The sequence below is a fragment of the Diabrotica virgifera genome, chromosome 3 (assembly GCF_917563875.1).
Source record: "Diabrotica virgifera virgifera chromosome 3, PGI_DIABVI_V3a".
Lineage (NCBI taxonomy): Eukaryota > Metazoa > Arthropoda > Insecta > Coleoptera > Chrysomelidae > Diabrotica > Diabrotica virgifera.
In genome coordinates, this window is record NC_065445.1 from 247,372,680 (window position 1) to 247,395,157 (window position 22,478).

Consider the following 22,478-nt stretch of genomic DNA (forward strand, 5'->3'; position numbering starts at 1 on the left):
TAACACCTAAAACAGTTAAGTTAAGTTTTCCATAAAGTGTGGGACTCTCCATTTTTTAATTTAATTTTCCATTTCCAACAATTGTTTTTTATATTATATTTTATATATTATAACTCTATCTATCCATAATTGGAAAAATGTTGTGAATAAAAGTTGCTTATTTTTATGTCAAGTATCCAAATCTGCAATAAAAATTGAAGGCTCCTATTTAAGATTTTAAAGTAGCCCCCACCCCACCTTTGTGGGGGGTCGTGTTTGGTGCCATTCGATAGATTTTTGAAAAATATTGAATACGTGTATTTTTCAGTTTTACGATCCGATGTTCATTTCGCGAAATATTCGCTTTTTTTATGAAACTTTCTCATAGCCTAGTTTAGGATTGCTTATTAAACTAAGCAGAAAATGAGGAGTTATTGATGGAAAAGATGGCTAAAGTTGTTAACGCACATAACTTTTTTATTATCCAACATAAGCAAATAGTGAGAAACCTTGTACCCTGTAAATGTACCTCTACCATAGTATTGGTTCTTTATACAGGGGAGTTCGTTAAGGGGATCCGAAAAAAATCTAACCTTAGAAAAATTCGAAATCGTCAGATTAAGATAAGGTAAGTTAACTAGATGCAAAATAGTGTATATTTGAAAAATCTAACAATTTATACGGGGCCTAAGAAAATGGGTGAGTCACAAAGTTTCACAAAAAAAAAAGCGAATATTTCGCGAAATGAAAGTCAGATCGAAAAACTCAATAATATGTGTTCAATATTTTTCAAAAGTCTATCGAATTATACCAAAAACGAACCCCCACGGAAAGGGGTGAGGGGTAAATTAAAAATTTTAAATACAAACCCCGCGATATTTCGCGAAATGAACATCAGATCGAAGAACTCCAAAATACATGTATTCAATATTTTTGGAAAAGTCTATCGAATGGCACCAAACACGAGCCCCCACGGAGGTGGGGTGGGAGATTTAATTTAAAATCTTAAATAGGGAGCCCCCAATTTTTATTGCATATTTGGATTCTTTACGTAAAAATAAGCAACTTTAATTCGACACATTTTTTCGAATTATGGATAGGTAGCGCTATAATTGGAAAAAAACGATTATTTCAAATGGAAAATTAAATTAAAAAATTAAAAGTCCCCCACTTTATGGAAAACTTAACTTAACATGTTACTGGTTTTAGCACATACTCTTCACTATCCAATAGGTTCCCATAACGCTCGAGTGACTGCAAATTTAGCATACTTTCCTCCCCTACTATGAGGATTTATTGATGAAAAACATGGATAGTTGTTAACGCACATAACTTTTTTATTATCCCACATTACTTAAATGAATCAAAAAGGAAAATGTTAAGAAAGCCTAAGTTTACAATAGAGTTATAATTTTAATATTTTACATATCTCTCTCGTTCCATCCCTCCTTGTGGAGTATTGGGCGCTTATGCGTTTCTTGGCCAACAGTGTAAGATTGCTGTCTGGCCGGGACAGCGCAAATATTTTACATATATGCTAGAATATTCCACAGTCTGTTCCAAACTTTAAGAAAAAACCACAGTATGATTGGTACACCCGGTATAGAATGATATTTACCTGTCTCGCAACAATATTATTACAACGGTATTTTTAAATAATAAGGCTATAACATACAGTCAAACCTGCCATATCCGGATATCAAGACCACTACTTCTTTTACAGTCTCTGAAACGTTTTCTCCTTCATACATTCCAGTAATCAACGCCGTCAATAACTTTCGTCGATAGACACGTTTTATAGATTCTATAATACATTATTTCGCCATCTTTTAGTTCTTCTTTTAGTGCGTTGTCCAACAGCAGGACTGCCTTTCTCGGAAGATTTCGGTAGATCCGGACGGCACAGAACCATCCGGATATGGGGAGGTCCGGATATGACAGGTCCGGATATGGCAGGTTGTCTGTACTAAAAGAATCACTCAAATCAGATTACTGGTTTAGGAAATTCGAGACATCAAACATGTCCCATTTTTAAGGTGTTCAGCTAATTTTGCTGGTGTGTGTAGTTAGATTTATTAAAGTACAGAGACTGAGATGGCTAGGACACAGAGAGAAGGAAAAACAACTTACTGATTAAGAAAGTCACTGGATGGAAGTCGGAGAGAGATTGGAGAACTAGGTCATTAGGGTCATCAAAATCCTGAAAGTGAGAAACTGGAGGGAACTATGCACACATCGAAATGAGTGGAAGAAAATTGTAACGAAAGCCAAGCCATACAATAAACTTTAACAACACACAAGAAGAATGCAGTGATTCACTGCAATAAGTGAATTAGAGAGATCTAAGTAAGAGAGAGTAATTGAGTACAGTAATACCTCGACTTACGCTACCCCGACTTACGCGAACCCAGAGTTACGCGATTTTCAAATCTTGTCAATTAGTCATTTCAGCGCCATACAATCGCTCGATTATCGATGAAATAGAAGTACCGCCCACATATTATTGCTCATACAATGTAGATATTTGGACGTTTCGCATGAAATCAGCACACCACTAGAATTTATTTTGAAGATATTAGGTATTTCTTATCTACAGTTTTGTCTGCGAGTGGGTGTTTGTTATTTTTATGAAATTAGTAATGCGATTAAAGAAGTCGTTGATAGTGATGACGTTGAAGAACTGTTGAATTCCCACAATCGGGAGCTAACTATTGATGACCTCATAGAAATGCATGAGGAAGAACAAGACACTGAAGAGCTTGATTGTTTGGATCCAGTTTAAACTGAAGATCAAATAACGGTTAGAAAATTGACTGAAGGTCTCAGTTTAATTGAAAAGGGCTTACAAATTTTAGAAAATATAAACTATAACAAAGATCGCATTTCTTCTACCAAACAGGGGATAAAAAAATTATTAGCCTGCTATGAAGATATTTTGCGGGAGAAAACAAATCTTTGAGTTGTCACTTTGTTAGATTTTATTCAGCTTTTTACATCAAAATAAATTAAATTGACAATTTTATATTTGTATATGCTATTTTTCTTAGCTTCCGGTCCCAATTAAAAATAATTAAGATACATACATATGTGAAATTACACCCCGACTTACGCGAATTTGACTTACGTGGTTATCGCTCGGTCCCACCCATCGCGTAAGTGCGGGGTATTAATGTAATTGAAAGAGAGTAATTGAAAGTAATTGAGAGAAATAAGGGCCTAAAATGCTTACGACCAAATTTAGGGAAACCACTACTCATTTCAATAAAGGATGAAACGGGACGGGAAGAGAGGAGAAAAGATAAGATATCAGAAGAAGTAGAAAGGTTTTATAAAGAACTATACACCTCAAAGAAAGACGCAAACTTCAACACTCAGGAATATATCAAGAAAACAATCACGAATGTAAACTCAGAAACATTACCAAAAATAGAAAATTATGAAATAGAAGCAGCACTATCACAATTAAAGAACAACAAAGCACCAGGACCAGATGGAATCCTTGCTGAAATGTTGAAAGAAGGGAAAGAAGAAATCTTACAAACATTAGGAAATCTATTTAATCAGTGCCTACATAAAGGAGAAATACCCGGCGAATGGAACAAAAGTCTTACAATCCTGCTATTTAAGAAAGGCGACAGAAAGGATATAAAAAATTACAGACCCATCTCACTGCTGTCGCAAACGTATAAACTATTCATGAGGATTATCAACAACAGGCTAACACACAAATTGGACTCATATCAACCAGTAGAGCAGGCAGGATTCCGAAAGGGATATAGCACCACTGACCATCTTCTAACAATTAGGACACTAATAGAAAAAGCTAACGAATACCATATAGATCTGCACTTAGCGTTCGTTGACTACGAAAAAGCATTTGACCGTGGAAATGTGGGCAATAGAAAAAGCTATAAACAACTGTAGAATAGATTCCAGATACAGAATGCTCATACATAATATATATAAGAAAGCAACAATGACAGTACAATTGGAAGAAACCACAAAACCCATACCAATTAACAGAGGAGTGCGACAGGGAGATGTTATTTCTCCTAAACTATTTACATTAGCACTGGAAGATGTTTTCAAAACAATGGAATGGACAAACATGGGAATAAACATAAATGGAAAGAAACTAAACCACCTAAGATATGCAGACGATGTAGTAGTCATAGCATCAAGTTTTGAAGAACTACAAACCATGCTAACCGAACTAGCAAATGAATCCAAACAAATAGGTCTAAAAATTAATTTTGCCAAAACAAAAACAAAGACAAACACACAAGATAATAGAAACGTAATACTAAACGACACCACAATAGAAGCGGTTAATGATTATATATATATTTGGGACAGATGATAAAAATAAATAAGCAAAACCAAACAGCGGAGGTAAAAAGAAGGGTCAGATTAGCCTGGGCAGGATTTGGAGAATCAAAATGGGTCCTAAAAAATAAAAAAAATACAACAATACTTAAAAGCAAGAGTGTTTGACCAGTGCATACTCCCAATAGGGAACTTGCACTAAAAAATTTTTTTGCATAAAATTGTTAATTTATGTTTTAAAATGTTATATCCAAAATATTACGTCTTAACAATGAATAGTGTCCGTACAACATCTGATCAAAGTTCCGCGCCTAAAATTTCCGTTTCAAACAACTTCAAAAGCGAGAGCTGGGGTCTGACGTCATAGGCCACTCGTATCGTTTGCTCATTCGGTGGGCTATTGCATTTAATGCAGTTTGCCCATAGATAAATAATATAGTTGAAATATCTTGTTTTACTCTGTGGAAAAAATGATTTTTTCTGTGACAGGCAAAATATTAACATTTTATCTCTGTTGACATGTATCAAAAAGTTTTTTTTATGAAATTACTTTTGTCGTTTCTTGTGTTGAAGAACAAAGAAGAAACAAGTAACTTAAAAATAAACAAAACTTTTAGTAATAAAAGTAAGTAAGAGTAACTAAAAAGTATTGGTGCTACTATAGTATGCGGTCTACAGTCGGGTTTCTACTATAGCTTGCGGTCTACCGAGGGATGCGGTGTAAGTATAAGCTGAGACGATAAAGATATTAACTTGTAAAATTACAATAATGATTCTTCTTATTTATGCGTATTATTAACTTTGTAAAGAAGGATTTTGTTGGCTATGTACACTTTTTATCGGTACATCTGCTAATCACCATAATCTTTTCTCAGAAGGCTTTGAACACAATAATGAAAGGCTCCAGTAGGTACTAATAAACATTACAATAAAATATAATCTTTATTATAATGCAAATTACACCATAATCTTTTCCAGGATATACGAAATCCTTCGATTAGAGGTAGGTAGATCAAACCGACGGGGTAAACCGTATATTATAATATAATGGTACCAAACTATTGCTATAAGGTTTAAACATGCTTATTAATAACTCTTACTTATTTGCCTTGACACCTCGCATTTCTCCAATAGAATAGCTTTCACTACTTTTTATAAAAGTTGCCACCATGAAGACATCAACGGTAGGTAAGTTGTCAGACTTACCCTCGTCCGTCATATTATGTGTTTTAAACTCTTTACAAAGTAGCACTCAACTTTATCAATTTCAGTTTAAAACTAAGCTGATTGGGGAACTACTTATTACAATATATAAGATGAACATAAATAATACCTAGGAATTTTCCATTAACCCTTAACTACAGACATCCGGTATTTTTTACCGGCGGGCATTCCCAAAATGTGGATTTCGTGGTAACCTCACAACTTACAAGTTCATGTGTCTCTGTACCTCTCGGGCAGTTTGTATAACAATGCTAGTCAAAGCGTGTATTGTGTATGGTCAATATTTTCTTTTCTGGTACACATCAAAAATCTTAACCGGTAAAAATTACCGGATGTCTGTGTTAAGGGAGTATTTTTATATGAGTACTATATTTGTAAATCTGAAATGTTTACATTATTTTTTTGTGTTTTTGGGGAAAAAGTAAAGAAATGGACTGTGGAAGACATCCTGGACCTTCAATGAAGGTTAAATTTGAAGATAACAATTTTGAGGCCACTTTGCAAAAATGGAATTGCCATTTAATTTTATTACAATTTTACCCCTTGCAGATTTTTTTTCATGGATGTAAAAATTTTCGTGGATGCTATTTTATATTTCCTTTGTGATTCTATGTTACGTTTATTTGTTAAAAAAAAGTTTAAATTTTTGTCCATAGCATTTATGGCCGTTTGTTTCAATAGACCAAAAATGTTACCAAAATTCTGGTTTATTAGATTATTCTTCAAAAATCTTGTATTATATTATTAAAATCACCCATTTTACCATTTTTCCCATATCTAGAGACTCCATAAAAACACATAATGTAAAACGTTTTTGTTTTTTATTATTAACTTTATATTTTGACTCTATTTTATAATGACCGGTAAAAAATACCGGGAGTCTGTAGTTACGTGATAATATTGGGATGTCTGTAGTTAAGGGTTAAAGACGATTAAAATGTAATATACCCGTGATACCTACCCTAATCGTGTTGTTTCCGACTGCTAGCCTGTGGCCCGTGACATCGGACCAATAGCCGTTCAAGAGCCTTTTAAGATATTTGAATTTTATAGCATTTTCAAAGCGTCATAATTAGCGTACGGGTTAAAAATATTTGATTTTTTCTCATGCAAGCGTTTTAAGATCTTGTTACCTTATGTTTTTTAATATCATTTTAATATTCTCTAAGTTCTCTTAAGTTCCCTATTCTTACATACGCATGCCAAACATGGACCTTGACCAAGGCAAACATGGATAAAATAATGAAGACACAAAGAGCCATCGAGAGAGCAATGTTAGGAGTAAAATTGACAGACAAAAAGCAAAACAACTGGGTAAGAAATAAAACAAAAGTCAAAGACGCAGGACAACATATAGCCAGACTAAAATGGAGCTTCGCAGGTCATAACGCTAGACAAACGGACAATAGGTGGAATAGCACGATACAACAATAGAGACCATGGACAGGAAAGAGAGCAAGAGGACGACCCCAGATGAGATGGGGAAACGACATTAAAAAGATAGGAGGAACGCACTGGAAACAGAAAACACTAAACAGAAGCGAATGGAGGAAACTGGGGGAAGCCTATGTTCAAAATTGGACGAATTAAAGGGCAAAAGAAAGTAAGAGCGGCAAACATTCCATCCGGAATGAAAAGTCATCACCAAGATGATGATATGTTTGAAAAAAATAAAGATCTTGATTTGACACAGTTTTGCAAATTCCTTTCCAACCTTTTTCAATTGGTATTTAGTACCTATAGATATCAATATTTCAAATATTTACCATAAATCTCCATCTTTACTGCTTAAAAATACCCAGGTTTCATCTGTCCGTTTTTCTAATTGAATTATTTCTTTTATAGCACTGCCAACTAATCCCGTCCCTCCTGTTACTAAAATCACTTTATTTTTTGCCATATTTACCTGGAAAGTAAAGCATTAAACTCAAGTAACCGTAACGAAATCAGCATATTAAATATGTCTGAAAAATATTTATTTAATGATCTTACCCTGTTACAATTTTTATATTTGATAAACTAATTACAAATTCTTGAAAACCACTAAAAACTTCCAACAACACAATTTAAAAATCAGCTGTTAACCTCTTTTATAGTGTTTTAGATTGTGGATGTGGAAATAAAGTAGTTCAAATGATCACGTCCATCTCGGGACAGCAATTTAGGGTCCTCATCACAGGCGTTTATAGTTTATAGCGAATACCAGCCGAAATCAATTATTACACGCTAGTTTGGAATATGAAATTTTAAGTGCTAGGGGAGTGCATTTAGATTTTCACTTCGGAAAAATCAAACAAGATAAAACTTTTTGTAATTTCATTAAGAAATGTTTAATAAACAACATATCAAAAAGTTCTACTCGAGAAGTGGGTGCTTCATTTTTTATTAAACAAATGAACAGCGAAGTTAGATGTTTTTTTAAATAACTCCGAAAATATAATTTTTAGAAAAAAACTGATTTGACCATTGAAAAATTCAGAAAATTTTACAAAAAAAACCTTATATAAAGATTTTTGTAAAATTAAATCTCTAGCTTCTGTAATTTTTTATTTATAACGCTAAACTCACCCTTCTCACACACATTGGCGCACTGTAAACTAGCGTTGGAAGCAGTGGCGTCGGGCCGGGGGGGCACGGGGGGGCACGTGCCCCCCAACATTATGCAAAAAAAGAAAAAAATAATATAAATTATCTTTAAATTACGTATATGTATACACTAAAAGTTACGAATGAATAACTAATATAGATCCCCCGTTAGTCTATTTTTCTGTATGCATCTAATTTGATTCTGTGTGTGTAAAGTATGCGCGTGTTACAACTAAATTTACAAGTGCCGGTGAGCCGACTCTGGCCGGTTGCGCCCGAGCTGGAGCAGCCGATCGAATGCACCCGAGCCCAGCCGACGCCTGGCGGAGGGATATCATACCAGGCTCAGTGCGCGTGTGTTGTGTTGTGTAGGTGGTCGCCACGTTTTATTCGTTCAATAAGCTTATTGTTACTAGCTGAGCTGCTATTGTTTGTGTAATTTTTGCGGATGTTCGTTTGTTATCATGTCTAAGAAACAGTCCTCTGTACTAACATTCTTTAAAAAACTTGGAAATTCAAGTGAAAGTGTAAATGAAGATAGACATTTAGCGGGAAGTAGCACTGGAGGTAGCGTTGGTGATGAATCGCCATCTTGTTTACGCCCAGATCGTGATGCTACATTCCAGGGCGAAAGTAGAGATCCTTCATTGGGAGTACAAAGTGCAGATATTGCAAAAGGAGCATTTCAGCCTGTTGATTGTTTTAAGGTAAGCAAGATTCAATCCAAATCGAGGCAGTTCAAAGAATCCTGGTACAGTGAATTTAATTGGGTCGAATATAGCCCCATTACAGACGCTGCATTTTGTTACCCATGCCGACTATTTTGTCAACATAAGTCTGGTCGCGGGGAGGAGTCATTCACTAAACTGGGCATGAACAATTGGAAGAAAGCTTTGGAAAAATTCAGGAAACATGAGAAGAGTGAAATGCATCAAAAATCTAAACAGTTTCTCAATGAGTATAGAAAAGCAGGAAGCACGGTAGCAGATTCGTTGTCCTCGGCACATACTAAAATGGTTGAGATGAATAGGAGGTATTTAAAATTCATAATTGAAAACATCCTATTCCTTGGAAAACAGAATCTTGCCTTAAGAGGACATGATGAGAGTACTGCTTCATTTAACATTGGGAACTTTATAGAACTGCTAGAACTGAGATCTACTGAAATGAAGGAAGGAATCCAAACATTAATGAAATCCCCAGTCCATTCATACAAAAGTGCCCAGGTACAAAATGAGATAATAGATTGCATAAAAAGTGAAATGCTTCAACAAATTGTCCAAGAGGTGAGTGAGGCTTTGGCCTACTCAATTATTTGTGATGAAACTACGGATATTTCAACCCGTGAACAGCTTAGCATTTGCATTCGATACATTACTAAAATAGATGGACACATTAAAATCAATGAAAGGTTTTTGGGCTTCGTTGATGTGTCAGACACTACTGGTGAAAATTTACATCACACTATTAAACAGTATCTGCAGCAGTTGGGTATAAGCTTAAATAAAATGCACGGCCAGGCATATGATGGAGCTAGTAACATGAGCGGCAAATTCAAAGGTGTTGCCTCAAGGTTCCAAGAAGAAGAGCCTAAAGCTTTGTACACACACTGCCATGCCCACTTGCTTGATCTAGCTGTTCAGAGATTTTGTGAAGAAATAAGACAGCTTCGGAATTGCTTATCCATAGTAAATAACCTGTATAACTTAATTAATGCATCAGCTAACAGGTTTTCAATATTTGAATCAATATGTAAGCAAAGCGGAGAAACAAAAATGAAAAGACTAGTGAGCTTGTCTCGAACTAGATGGACAGTTCGACACAAAGCAATCCATGTAATTCTAGAGCAGCTCCCTGAAGTGTACGAAACTTTGGAAGTTATTGCAAACGATGTATCAAATCGTAAAATTGCAGCCGAAGCTGATGGTCTAGCCAAACAAATCAGCACATTTGAATTTGTATTCAGTTTAAAACTATTGCACAGCGTTTTGAGTCAGACTGATATACTCTCCAAAGAACTGCAGAGTGAATCTCTTGACATTTCTAAGGTTTTTGCAAAAGTTGAATCAGTCATTGACTGTTTAAAACTGGACAGAAATGATGATGGCTTTATTCAGATGTGGAATGAGTCAGAAGAACAGTGTAACAAATATGGTATGAAAGGTTTGTCAGTTGAAAGGCCTTCACTACCACGCAAACGGAAGATTCCGAAAAAACTTGAAGCTAGTAGTAGCTCTTCAGATGCTGCATTTCATCAATCACCTGAACAGATGTTCAAGACTGACATTTACTTTGCTGCTTTAGACACAGTAATTGTAAACTTGCAATCTCGTTTTTCCAAGAACGATTATGATAAAATCAACTGCATTGCCCAGTTACTATTTAATTGGACCGAAATTGACAACAACGCTGTTATGGCAATCCAAAAGTTTTATAACTTGTCTTTAAGTTTCTCTGCACATCTTAAGTTTTTTCACTGTTATGCAAAGAACAATTTTGTCAAAACAGACAAAGCAACCACAAGAGTAACGTTCCAAGAGTTGGCTGATTTTTTTATTGAGAATGATCTTCAAGCCAGTGCACCAGATGTTTGGCAGCTACTAGAAATATCACTTTCGTGGCCTATCACAACAGCAAGCGCAGAAAGATCGTTTTCTACACTACGAAGGCTAAAGACATTTCTTCGAAGCACCATGACAGAAGACCGCTTAAGTGGGCTTGCCCTGATGTCTATTGAGCAAGAATTGACGTCTGAATACATGAAAGATAAAAAACTAGATCTGTTAGTTGACAGATTTTCAAATCTAGCCGATAGGAGGCTAATGCTTCATTAGAACTAACGAAAATTGGTTCGTTGAAAACCATTACTGTAGTTCTGTTCACCTTAAAACTTTGTCTTGTACACAAATTTGTTTTTGTGTTATAAATGTCCATGCAGTTATATCTAGAATAGAATAAACTTGTATATTTTGAAATTGAGTCTTTTTACAATCCATCAATATAGTAAAAATTGATTAAAACCAATGTTTAACAAAAATACACATATACTTTAATTTAGTTCTTAAGTGGTAGTTTTCAAAAAAGTTTCCACGGGACCACCACTCCCCCCCCCCCGTAGACCCCGTGCCCCCCCAAATTATTAGGTCACGCTACGCCTATGGTTGGAAGAAGTGCACGGTTGAGTTTTTTTAATGTAATTTTTTAACTAATGGTTCAAAAGAAATTTTACAAATTGGACATGAAATAAGCTATCTTATGGTTGTAATAAAAAGAAATAAAATGTATGGACATAAGTACGGTGTGGGCGGAAAGTGAGCCTTACATGAATTTTGTTTAAAAATGATTTAAAAGTGTGTAACTAATACAATTTTACTTATAAAACTCTCAAATTTGCACAACTTAACTCTGAATCATCTTACTAAACGATGTTTTATTCAAAAAAAATCTCAAAAATTTAATTAAAATAATACGATGTCTCAAAAAATGTAATTTTTAAAAACTTCGTAGTTCTACAGAATTCCCACCATTCTAAGACGGTATTACTCAAGTTTGAATAAATCTAATACAATTTTTTTGCTATTTTTTTAAAGCCTGCGATGTAATCTTTAAAAAACACTGAATTATTTTAGTTTAAAAATGAAATAAACAATTTATTCTTGAGAAAACTAAGAAAGATAACAAAAATGTAATACAAAAATCGAAAATTACCAGCTGAAAAAATGTATATACAGAGTGATAAAAACTTTTTTCTGTAAAACTTACCCAAACTACATTTAACAATAAGCTTTAGCAATAATAAATGTTCAACAAAAAAAATTTTTTTAGCTCTTATACAGTATGTCTGCGTAACTTGGAACCTATTGGTAACTTTTTTAATATCAGTTTTACGAAAAAAAGTTATTCTTTATAAAATACTCTGCATCGTATATAACATAAGATGCAACCATCTAATATCAAATTTTGTTAGATTTGTACGAGGTATGTCAAAAAATATGAATTTTACTCAAGAGTAAAGTACCTTTATATTTCACAATATCGAAAATTTTTATAAAGAAAAGTTGTTTGAAATTAAAAACTATGTTCCAATATGTAATTATATCCTTCTAATCGAAAATTTGTTTTTTTTTTAATATTCTTTCTAATACATTTTAATTTTTAATATTATTGTGAAAATTTTTGTTTATCTTTTTTTTAAGAATGAAATTCCATATTTGTTTGATTGGATCCTACTTGTTTTTCATTTAAATATCCGCCATTTTCGATCCGGCATTTTGAAATTTAAATTTTTAATCTTTAATTCAAATTCAACAACCTGTTAAAAATAAAGACAATAAATGTTTTAGAAAAATGTTCTTTTTTATGTTCTTTTTAGAAAATCCGTATTTTGGATCCGCCATTTTATAGTTTATAATGTTAACATTTAAGTTAGGTTTATCAAAGCACTCAAAAATAAATATATGTAGAAATAAATATATTTTGTAAAGAAATTATGATTTTACAACTATTTTTTAAGTTATTTGCCATTTTGGATCTGCCATTTATAATTTAAATTATCAAACTTTGATTCAGGTTCAGCAACCTCTCAAAAATATCCACATATATGCAAACAAACACGTTTTATAAAAAAATTCGGATTTTACAACTACTTTTTAAGGATTTTTAGGAAAAAATCCGCCATTTTGAATCCGCCATTTTGAATTTGCAAATTGTAATGTCAGATTCGGGTTCAGCATAATCAAAACTAAAATAAAAACATTTTTTATCAAAATAAAATGTTGAATTCACCCAAATTCTTAACATTATTTATACAAAACAATTGTTATTGTTTAAACAATTAATAAACAATTAGCGGCGAAATTTGTGAGTAGAACTTTTTACTTTAACATATTTATAAACTAACAAAAAAAGTTTTAGAAAAATATAACCTTGTTTGATTTTTTCCGAAACATTGTATCTTTTCGTTCTAATTGCACTCCCCTATGCATTTTGCAAGAATTATTTCTCTATCTAAAACGAATTTATTTTTATTTGCATTTATAATTTTTAAAACTAATATTAGGGTCTATATTCAATAGTTTGAATACCTCTACACTAATAACAAACAATTAAACAATAGTTTAAATGTACAATGAAACCTTTCAAAAATTGTCCATAAAAATTGTATGGGGGTTTTGTTCACTTAAACCCCCCCAAACTTTTGTGTACGTTCCAATTAAATTATTATTGTGGCCCCATTAGTTAAATACATTGTTTTAAAACTTTTTTGCCTCCTAGTACTTTTTCGATAAGCCAGTTTTTATCGAGATATTTTGAATATTTGTCGAATCCACCACATATTTGTATAAATATGGTTATGTACGATTATAGAGACCTGTTAATAATCTGAAAATTTATTTGTAATTTACATTTTCAGGTTTATTTTAAATAAGAAGCCACATCTCGATAAAAGGTGACTTATCAAAAAAAGACTAAGAGGCAAAAAAGCTTTAAAAACACTGTGTTTAACTATTGGTATCACAATAATAGTTTAATTGGAACGTACACAAACATTGGGGGGGTTTAAAGGAACAAAACCCCCATAAAATGTTTATGTAAATATATTAAAAAATTAGCCACATCTCGATAAAAACTGGCTTATCGAAAAAATACTGAGAGGCAAAAAGTTTTAAAAACGTTGTGTTTAACTGACGGTACTATAATAATGAATTACTTGGCACGTACACAAAAGTTTGGGGGGGTTTAAGGGAACAAAACCCCCCTAAAATTTTTATGGGGTGAACAAATTTCAGTATAATTTTGTTTTAAGATGTTCCTGTCATAAGAATGATACGTGTCCATTTTCAATAAAAAATCTCTAATAGTTTTCGATATATTGGAAAAAATCGATTTTTATTTTGTAACTTCAAAGGGTTGTAACTTTTTTTATGAACACATTTGTACAAAGGTAAGTTAGGTTGAATCGAACTATTTTTGACCCCAGAATGTGTGGTATAATTTATGACCAATCTTTTCGGGACACCCTGTATAAAAGGATACCCATTCAAAAGAGGAAACTTTGTTTAATATTACGATTAATTAGTATACATGGTGTTCTATTTAAAATAAGACTCATATTACACATTGAATAATCCAATAATGAATTTTTAAATTTTGAACACCCCGTAAATAAATCTTCAATAATCAATCATGGAATATATTCAACCAATATCCAACAGTATTGATGTAAGAGTAAATTTGTTATATAGGCCAGGAACCAATGAAGCTTTTCACCTCGCAATTTTTACAGAATGGATCGATTTGCTTGAAAATTTGAGAATAACTAGTAAATAGTCCAAGGATCAAAATCTATATGATTCCGAAAGGCGCTTTTACTATGGGGGTGGTTGCCACCCCATCTCGGGGGTGGAAATTTTTTATTATATTTTGACCGCAAAAGTTGATAAAAACATTAATTGTAAGCAAAAAATGTTTTATACATTTTTTTGATAAAATTAATAGTTTTCGATTTATTCGCTATTGAAAGTGTTAGTTTTGTATAGAATAAATCAATATTTTTCGATATACTCATTTACGATTCACTCATTTTTTGCCGTAGAAAAAATTTTTTAAACCATGTTCTTGGGAATTAAATAACCTACAATTTTATATTGAAATATTTTCTTGTATCTCTGATGCTAATCTTTCTATTCCGAAGAAAATGGCATATTCTACCAAACTACAAAAATTCGTTATTCGCTTTCAACTCCATTTTTTTTAAAAACTAATCATTCTAAGTCAGTCAAACTTCTAGAATCTATTAATTATACATAAATAAATAAGAATGAATAAGGCCAATGACTAAAAACACCGCTAACTTACTTTATTATGCTTCCAATTGGATTTCTCCTTTTTTTTTTCAAAAAAATATATTGATTTTTTAACCGTAACTTTTTTATTTTTTATCTTAGAAAGCTTGGTAAAGAACAATTTTGTAGGATTTTACAAGATCTATAAGTCTATTAATATTAAATCTTTTTAAAATCCTCAGTCGCAAAAAGAGGTGACTTTGAAAGGGTTGGTAAAGGTGGTTTTTGCATGTTATTACAAGTTTTAATTGTCAATATCTCACTTCAATTTTTGCTGTAGAAAAATTTTTTGCAAACCAGGTTCTTGGGAATTAAATAAGCTACAATTTCATGTTTAAACATTTTTTCGTATTTCTGATGCTAATCTTGCTATTCTGAAGAAATGGCCATTTTTTTTTCAAACTACAAAAATTCGTTATTCGCTTTTAAATCCATTTTTTTAACTAATCATTCTAAGCGGGTCAAACTTATAGAACCTATTAATAATACATAAATAAAAAAGACCAAATAAGATCAATGATTTATTTGAATTAGGGTGGCGATTAGGGGGTTGCATGCGTTTACTTTTTCGCTGGAAAAAATAGGAGCTGACATTCTTTTCATTATGTCACTTAATTTTTGAGCTAGAGACTTTTTTATCTCTGGAGATAGATATTTTTAAGTACTTTAAATTAGTTTAAACAAGTTTTCCTCGAAAAATGCATAGTCTTTCCGTCTTTTAACTTTGAAACTACAATATTTAGCATTTGACGAAGAAGAGCCAACATATAATAAAGTATAGCTCGATTACTATTAGCCGTAAAGAAAATTTAAAAAACGGTTTTGTTTATTTTTTCAAAAGGTACATTTTTGTTAAGTACAGTTGTATTGATAAAACGAAAACTTTTTGAGTTATTAGCAGAAAACTTATTAAAAACATTGATTTTTTCAATATAAAACTAATACTTTCGATAGAGAATAAATCGAAAACTATCCATTTTATCAAAAAAATGTATAGAACGTGTTTTGCTTAGAATGAACGTTTTTACCAACTTTTACGATTAAAATATAATAAAAAATTCCCACCCCGAGATGGGGTGGCAACCACCTCCATGGTAAAAGCGCCTTTCTGCATGATATAGATTTTGATCCTTGGACTATCCACTGCTTATTCTCAAATTTTCAAGCAAATCGATCCATTCTGTAAAAATTGCAAGGTTTTGTCCTATTTTAAGCTTCATTACTTGGACTAATAAGGGCTTGAATAAGTTGAGAATGGATTTTCTTTTAAAACATTAGATTTTAAGAAAAGTCGATATAAGTCAGAGCACTCTGTACTTATGAAACTATACCATATTTTTTGGGGTAAATTAGAAAATGTAATAAAATACGCGTGCGTACAGAGTGTCCCATAAGAAAAAACATAACTTTGATTCGCCGCAATTTATTGTGACACCCTGTACATTTCAAAATAATTTTAAAATGTATGTAGCTTCTATACTTTATCAAACAAACTATTAATGTATTTTTTTAAATCTTTTACTTACCCTTTAGCTGTAATCTTTCGTCCCGTTAGTGGTAACTCGTCCTGTATATAGGGTGATTAATTAAGAATGTCCAATCTCTGAGTTGTAGATTCTAGACCTCAAAATACTAAGATTTAACCCAAATCACTTACATAAAATGTGGCTCTTTACCGGAGTTAAAAGAAAACGGCACAGTCATTTTGATTAATGTATTGTGCCGCTTATATTAGCTTATTAGCCGCTTATAAGGGTATATTATTTTCATAGATAGAAACTGTTGGAGAATCGAAAAATTGCACTAAAATAGTAATTCTGCCAGTGGCGTAGAATGTGGGAAGGGTTAACCACTTTCCCCTGTCGTACGTTTCTGGTAGTTGCCAGTAGTAACGTTTATTTAACATAATTTAGTAGGGTGTACAATAGGGCTTTTCATCGATTGTCATTTGTTTCGAGCTTCTGTCATACGTTGTATAATCTGTATATAACTAATATTAATATTGGGACCGTGCAAGTTCAGAAAAGCGACACCTGGTTTCTTCGCTCTGCACTTTTATTCGCACTTTTAATTATATTGGCCAATTATATGGTCCTGGTTACTGGATAATTGTCAAGGCCATAGTCCAAAAAAAATAAGAAGAAAAAATAAGATTTAGGTTATGTTATTAAAACGTAAACAATTGTATGTAGTAAATAAGATTAGTTATTAAAATGGAGTACTGCATGCAAAATACAATTAATTAAATTTACCTTTATATAATAATTGCATATCATATCAATATTGTGAAGCAATGTATAATTTTTCTTCTTAAATGACAATAGGTATGAAATGTACGTCAATTTGATAATTTAAATTGACAATATGAATTATTTAAGAAAGTTGCAGTATTTCTCCGCTATTCGCGCACGATCGTTTCGCGTATCCCTTCCGAATACTTGCACACCGCGAATAGGGCTTTTTATTCACAGTCATTTGTTTCGAACTTGTCATGTGTCACATAATTTTAATATATTTACGTCATACGTTATCGCTATATACCAATGATACAAACCAAAGACGTATGGCATAGATATATTAATATTATGTGACACATGACAGAAGCTCGAAACAAATGACAATCGATGAAAAGCCCTATACACTAATTATACGACATATGACAGAAGCTCGAAACAAATGACTGTGAATGAAAAGCCCTACTTACACTTTCTGACAAGTATGACAAGGATATGTCAAATAGTTTTAAAGTACTGGGTACAAATAAATTTTAAATAAAACAGTCTGTAACTCAATAACGAGCCACATTTTAGTTAAGCGATTTGGATTAAATCCTAATATTTTGACGTCTAGAATCTACAACTCCGAGATTGGACATTCTTAATGAATCACCCTGTATAGATATTTTATCCGCATAAGCAGGACAAACGATATCGCTCCTAACTGGTATCTGCTATACATACTTGTGATGAGGACCCTAAATTGTTGTTCCGAGATACAAGTCAAATGATCTAATTCACTCTGGCCGCTGGCCAGTATTGTTGTTTAATCCAGCCACATTATCATAATCAATTGACAGGAGTAGCGTTACAGAAATTAAAAATTATTACGTAAAAATTCTAACCTTCCAAATAAGGGAAAATGGCAAGTAAAGGGCTTTTAAGGAATTTAAATAATTATAGCAAGTTTTGTAACTTTTCAAGTATAAACAGAGCTTTATCATCAGGCAAGATAATTTACAATAAATCACAATCTTCTGGTGGTTCTATTCCTAATGTACCTGGCCTTTCTGACAATTGTGTAAAAGTAAGTCTGTTAATTCATTATTTTCGGATAATTTTTACCACTACTATTATTCTTTTAGGTACCCAGCTCACCTGTAGGTCCTGGAGCTGCAAAAAATACTGAGTATAAGAATCCAGAATACTTCTGTTATGATAAAAACAGTTACTTCGAAGCTGAAGTAGAAATGCTAGAACATCGTTGCCCCCAACCATCTGTGCATGTACCATACTATCCTACCTCCAAATAGATTAAATTTAGTTAAAGTTTATGTTTTAGAATAGTAAATAAACAAATTTATTGAGAAGCAATCCTTTTGTCTACCTACATGATAGGTATCTTTATTTATTACAACACAAAGTTGAATTGATTTTTCCCACAGTATTAACATCAAACTTTTCTGTGTCCATGCTAGATTTTGGAGATCACCATATGCTGTCGATGCTAAGGGGGAGCATGGTAAAATTTTCATCATTACTATTATGATTGTCGTAAGGTTTTGATTTCTGTCTGATTTTCATCACCTCCATCCTCCTACCATTAAAAACTCATAAACCTTTTTCAGATAATGAAAGACTCAAAAGAACTTGATTAATAGAATTAACTGTGATAAATAGTTCACTAGAGCAGACCTACTATTAATCAGTATTTCAAAATCATCATGTTTCATTGTAATATTTCAATTTCCGTACTATTTTCCGTCAGGCAAGCTTTTTTATTTTCCATAGTACTTATATTCCTATGCAACTTGTATTCATTGACATTTTTACCTTTTAATTTCTTCCGCTCTTCCATCATCTGCAAAGCCATTTTTACTAATTCCTGGATGTTGTTTTCTTTCAGTAGTTTTGTATCTATTATTTTGTATATAGGTGCTTTCCATTTATAAAGCCTTCTTGGATGTAGTTTAAAAAATGTTTTCGTTACCACAATATCATCTGTCTTTTTCAGTACCCCAAACCTTTAATTGCAAGCAAATATCTCATAATATGTGGTACATCGTTTTGCCATTTGGTATTAAAAAATATATATTTAAATAGATATACTTATAATACATCAAATTCTTTGTTGAATCATACAATATGACTAGGTAACTTGGTTTGCTATAATATAATTTTAAGTATTTAAAAACCTTATAAACAAATTATATGCCTTTTTTTTAATAAGAAATATCACTTTAAAATTATTATTGTTATAACTTCTGTGTAGTTTTAAAGCTAGTAGTTTTTCCTTTAATTTGAGCTATGAAAAAAATATTTTCCTCAAAATACAGCCGAGTTACAAGTGAAAAATAACCTATATGCTGTAAAGGGCCTAGCCAGATAAGACGATGAAAACTGCCCCCAACTCGATTCGAATCCCATAGAGGTCACTGTTTAGCATATATAGTGAAACCAGTGATGTGGGAGGGATCACTGAGTGAAACTAACTTTCTGAAATTTTTAGCCCCCTAGGGGGTCATATGTGACCCACCTAGAGCCTAATTAGGGTTTTTATTTTTTATCTCAGCCGTATCGAGAACTAGCGATAAACTTTAAATAAAAAAGTTGTAAGATTTAAAAAATTCTGTCCGAAATTTTTTTTTTATTTTTGGCGGGAAATTTAAATTTTAGAACGATTTTAAAATTTTAAATGAGTATAAAAAAATAACTAAGACATTCGTTTTCACGAAAAAATTTATAACGTGTATTTTTGCATAATATTTTACCCTGAATTTTTTCAAATTTTTAAAACTGGTGAAACGCACCTTTAAAAATAAAAAAACTTGACTTTATAGTATAGGAAACATGGGCAATGCAGTCCTTATGAGAGTTTTTAGCCCGGTGATGCCGATTTTATCAAAAAGAATTTGTAATCGAACATTAGAGAGATTAAATTAAAACTGTTTTAGGATTCGTATGCGTTTAAGTTTATTTTATATACTATAGTTATTACGCATATGAATCCTAAAATTGTAGATTGCCTTTCTGAAACAGTTTTAATTTAATCTCTCTGATGTTCGATTACAAATTCTTGTTGATAAAATCGGCATCACAGCGCTAAAACTATCATAAACTGCATTGCCTATGTTTCCTATACTGTAAAGTCAAGGTGGGACGGACTAGTAGTTTCTACATCTACATCTACATAAACTCGTACATCCATTATAAAAAAACTAATTCGAATACTTTGGAAGCGTTAAGATATTTTATTTTTTGCAGCAAAACGGCGCGTCGTATGAAAAAAATGAGAAGATAGTTTTTTTATCGCAAATTGAACGAGGAATTCAAAAATGATTGTTAATTTGAAATATGTCAGTGGCGTACTATCTTTTTTTCTTTGAAAGGTTCAGACCATTACCCCTATGCGCGCCAATAATGAATATCAAATCCTTAATTGTATGTCAAAACATGCACAATAACTACTTCTTAGTTAGATAAAACCCGCCAAGTTTTATTACAATGTTGCCAGTAGTTTCCGCAAAATCGTAAAAAATGTGTAAAATTTTGTTTTCTTCAACGCCCTGTATCTTGAAAATGGATGCCGTTACAAAAAATTTTTAAACTCCAATTATTTTGGCAAACTCCAATTATTTTCCAGTTTTTTACCTATTCCAGTGACGGAGTTAGCTTTTTTGAAAAATATGTATAAAATTGTATCAAAAAACAAAAAAAAAAACGAAAAAATGCGGTTTTTTATTTTTAAAGGTGCGTTTCACCAATTTTAAAAGTATGAAAAAATTCAGGGTGAAACATTATGCAAAAATACAGGTTATATATTTTTTTCGTGAAAACGAATGTCTTAGTTATTTTTTAATACTCATTTAAAATTTTAAAATCGTTCTATTTAAATTTCCCGCCAAAAATTAAAAAAAAAAAATTCGGACAGAACTTTTAAAGATTACAACTTTTTTTATTTAAAGTTTTTCGCTAGTTCTCGATGCGGCTGAGATAAAAAATAAAAACCCTAATTAGGCCCTAGGTGGGTCACATGACCACCTAGGGGGCTAAAAATTTCAGAAAGTGAATTTCACTACATATGCTAAACGGTGACCTATACAGGGTGTCCCGGAAAATAGTGCGTTCCTTAAAGGTATAGGTAGAAGGCACCATGTAGAACAAAAAACTCTTATAACATTTTTTTCTAAATTCAACCGTTTGACCAAAAAACTATAAAACATTTTGGAACGCAAATTCAAATCTGGCAACTCTGTGAAGTACAAAAATCTAAACGTAAATAGTCCCATGTTTAGTAAACAGATAATTTGGAAGAATCCTGTTTAGTGTCAACGCCGAAAATGTTTTTGAATCGTGTGTTCATGAGTAATATTATGATATTATGTTGTTTATTTATGGTAGATCAATAAATGGAGAGGCATAATACCTACTAAAATTCTTTCAAAATGTTTTGCTGGAATTTCTCGTCGTATGAGTGCATGTTACTCTATGAATTCATGTGTTCGCAAAAGTGGTGGTTCAGTTAAAACATGTGTTTTCATCTTAAAATATGTAAGTATCATTCGTTTAAAATTATGCCATATTTCAACTACATTTTAAAAAAATTATAGTAAACAAAAATAGTAAGTATTAGGTTGGATTATTTTAAATACTGTAAGACACAAACGAGTTCTTATTCACCAGTGCGTAACATGTTGCCGGATTATTTAATTTTCTGAAGATTAAAATTCAGGTATATGGAAACCAATGTAATCTTTTTTTTGGAAATGGTTAACTTTAGAAAAAAATGGTATAGGACTTTTTTGTTCTAAATTGTGTATTCTATCCATACCTTAAAGGAACGCACTATTTTCCGGGACACCCTGTATGGAATTAGAATCGAGTTGGGGGCAGTTTTATCATCTTACCCGGCTAGGCCCTTGCAATGTTTTGAATTAATTTTGCAATATCTCCACTTCTAATTTTATTGGATCAAGGTTTACCAAATATTTCATTTTTTTACAGGAACAAATTTCATGTTGTAAAAATGATAATACATATTTGTAATTTTATGCATTATTATTTTATTAATTTTTATAACAAATTAGTTTGAAATTTCGAATTTGGTGGTCAAAATACATAGGCATACACACTGAAACTCTGTGGACTTTGATCAGCCACGAAACAGTCCTGGCCCCTAGACGGCTTTATATTGGTAAATACAGGGTGTTAGTAAATAAGTATGAACCATTTTAAGGGCTAATTATACATGAAAAAATAATGCCGGTTTGCTCTATAAATATATGTCCGCAAATGCTTTGTT

General features: G+C 32.2%; 2 protein-coding genes across 2 annotated transcripts in view; one reads left to right on the forward strand and one right to left on the reverse strand.

Annotated features, from left to right (window-relative positions):
• The window catches only part of LOC114335306 (GDP-L-fucose synthase), a 61,955-nt gene extending 54,296 nt beyond the window's left edge, over window positions 1-7,659 (reverse strand). Inside the window, exons 1-2 of the mRNA XM_050646036.1 lie at window positions 7,522-7,659; window positions 7,296-7,435 (exon numbers count right to left, since the gene is read on the reverse strand). Of these exons, the coding sequence (XP_050501993.1) occupies window positions 7,296-7,429 (134 nt within the window). The 5' untranslated portion in view covers window positions 7,430-7,435; window positions 7,522-7,659. The remainder of the gene's footprint in view (window positions 1-7,295; window positions 7,436-7,521) is intronic.
• A 10,320-nt stretch (window positions 7,660-17,979) lies between these two features.
• Window positions 17,980-18,546, forward strand: LOC114335304 (uncharacterized). The gene is made up of 2 exons (XM_028285525.2): window positions 17,980-18,263; window positions 18,322-18,546. Exons 1-2 carry the CDS (start codon window positions 18,099-18,101, stop codon window positions 18,487-18,489), a joined length of 333 nt encoding a protein of 110 aa, XP_028141326.2. The 5' UTR covers window positions 17,980-18,098; the 3' UTR covers window positions 18,490-18,546.
• Window positions 18,547-22,478: the final 3,932 nt, after the last annotated feature.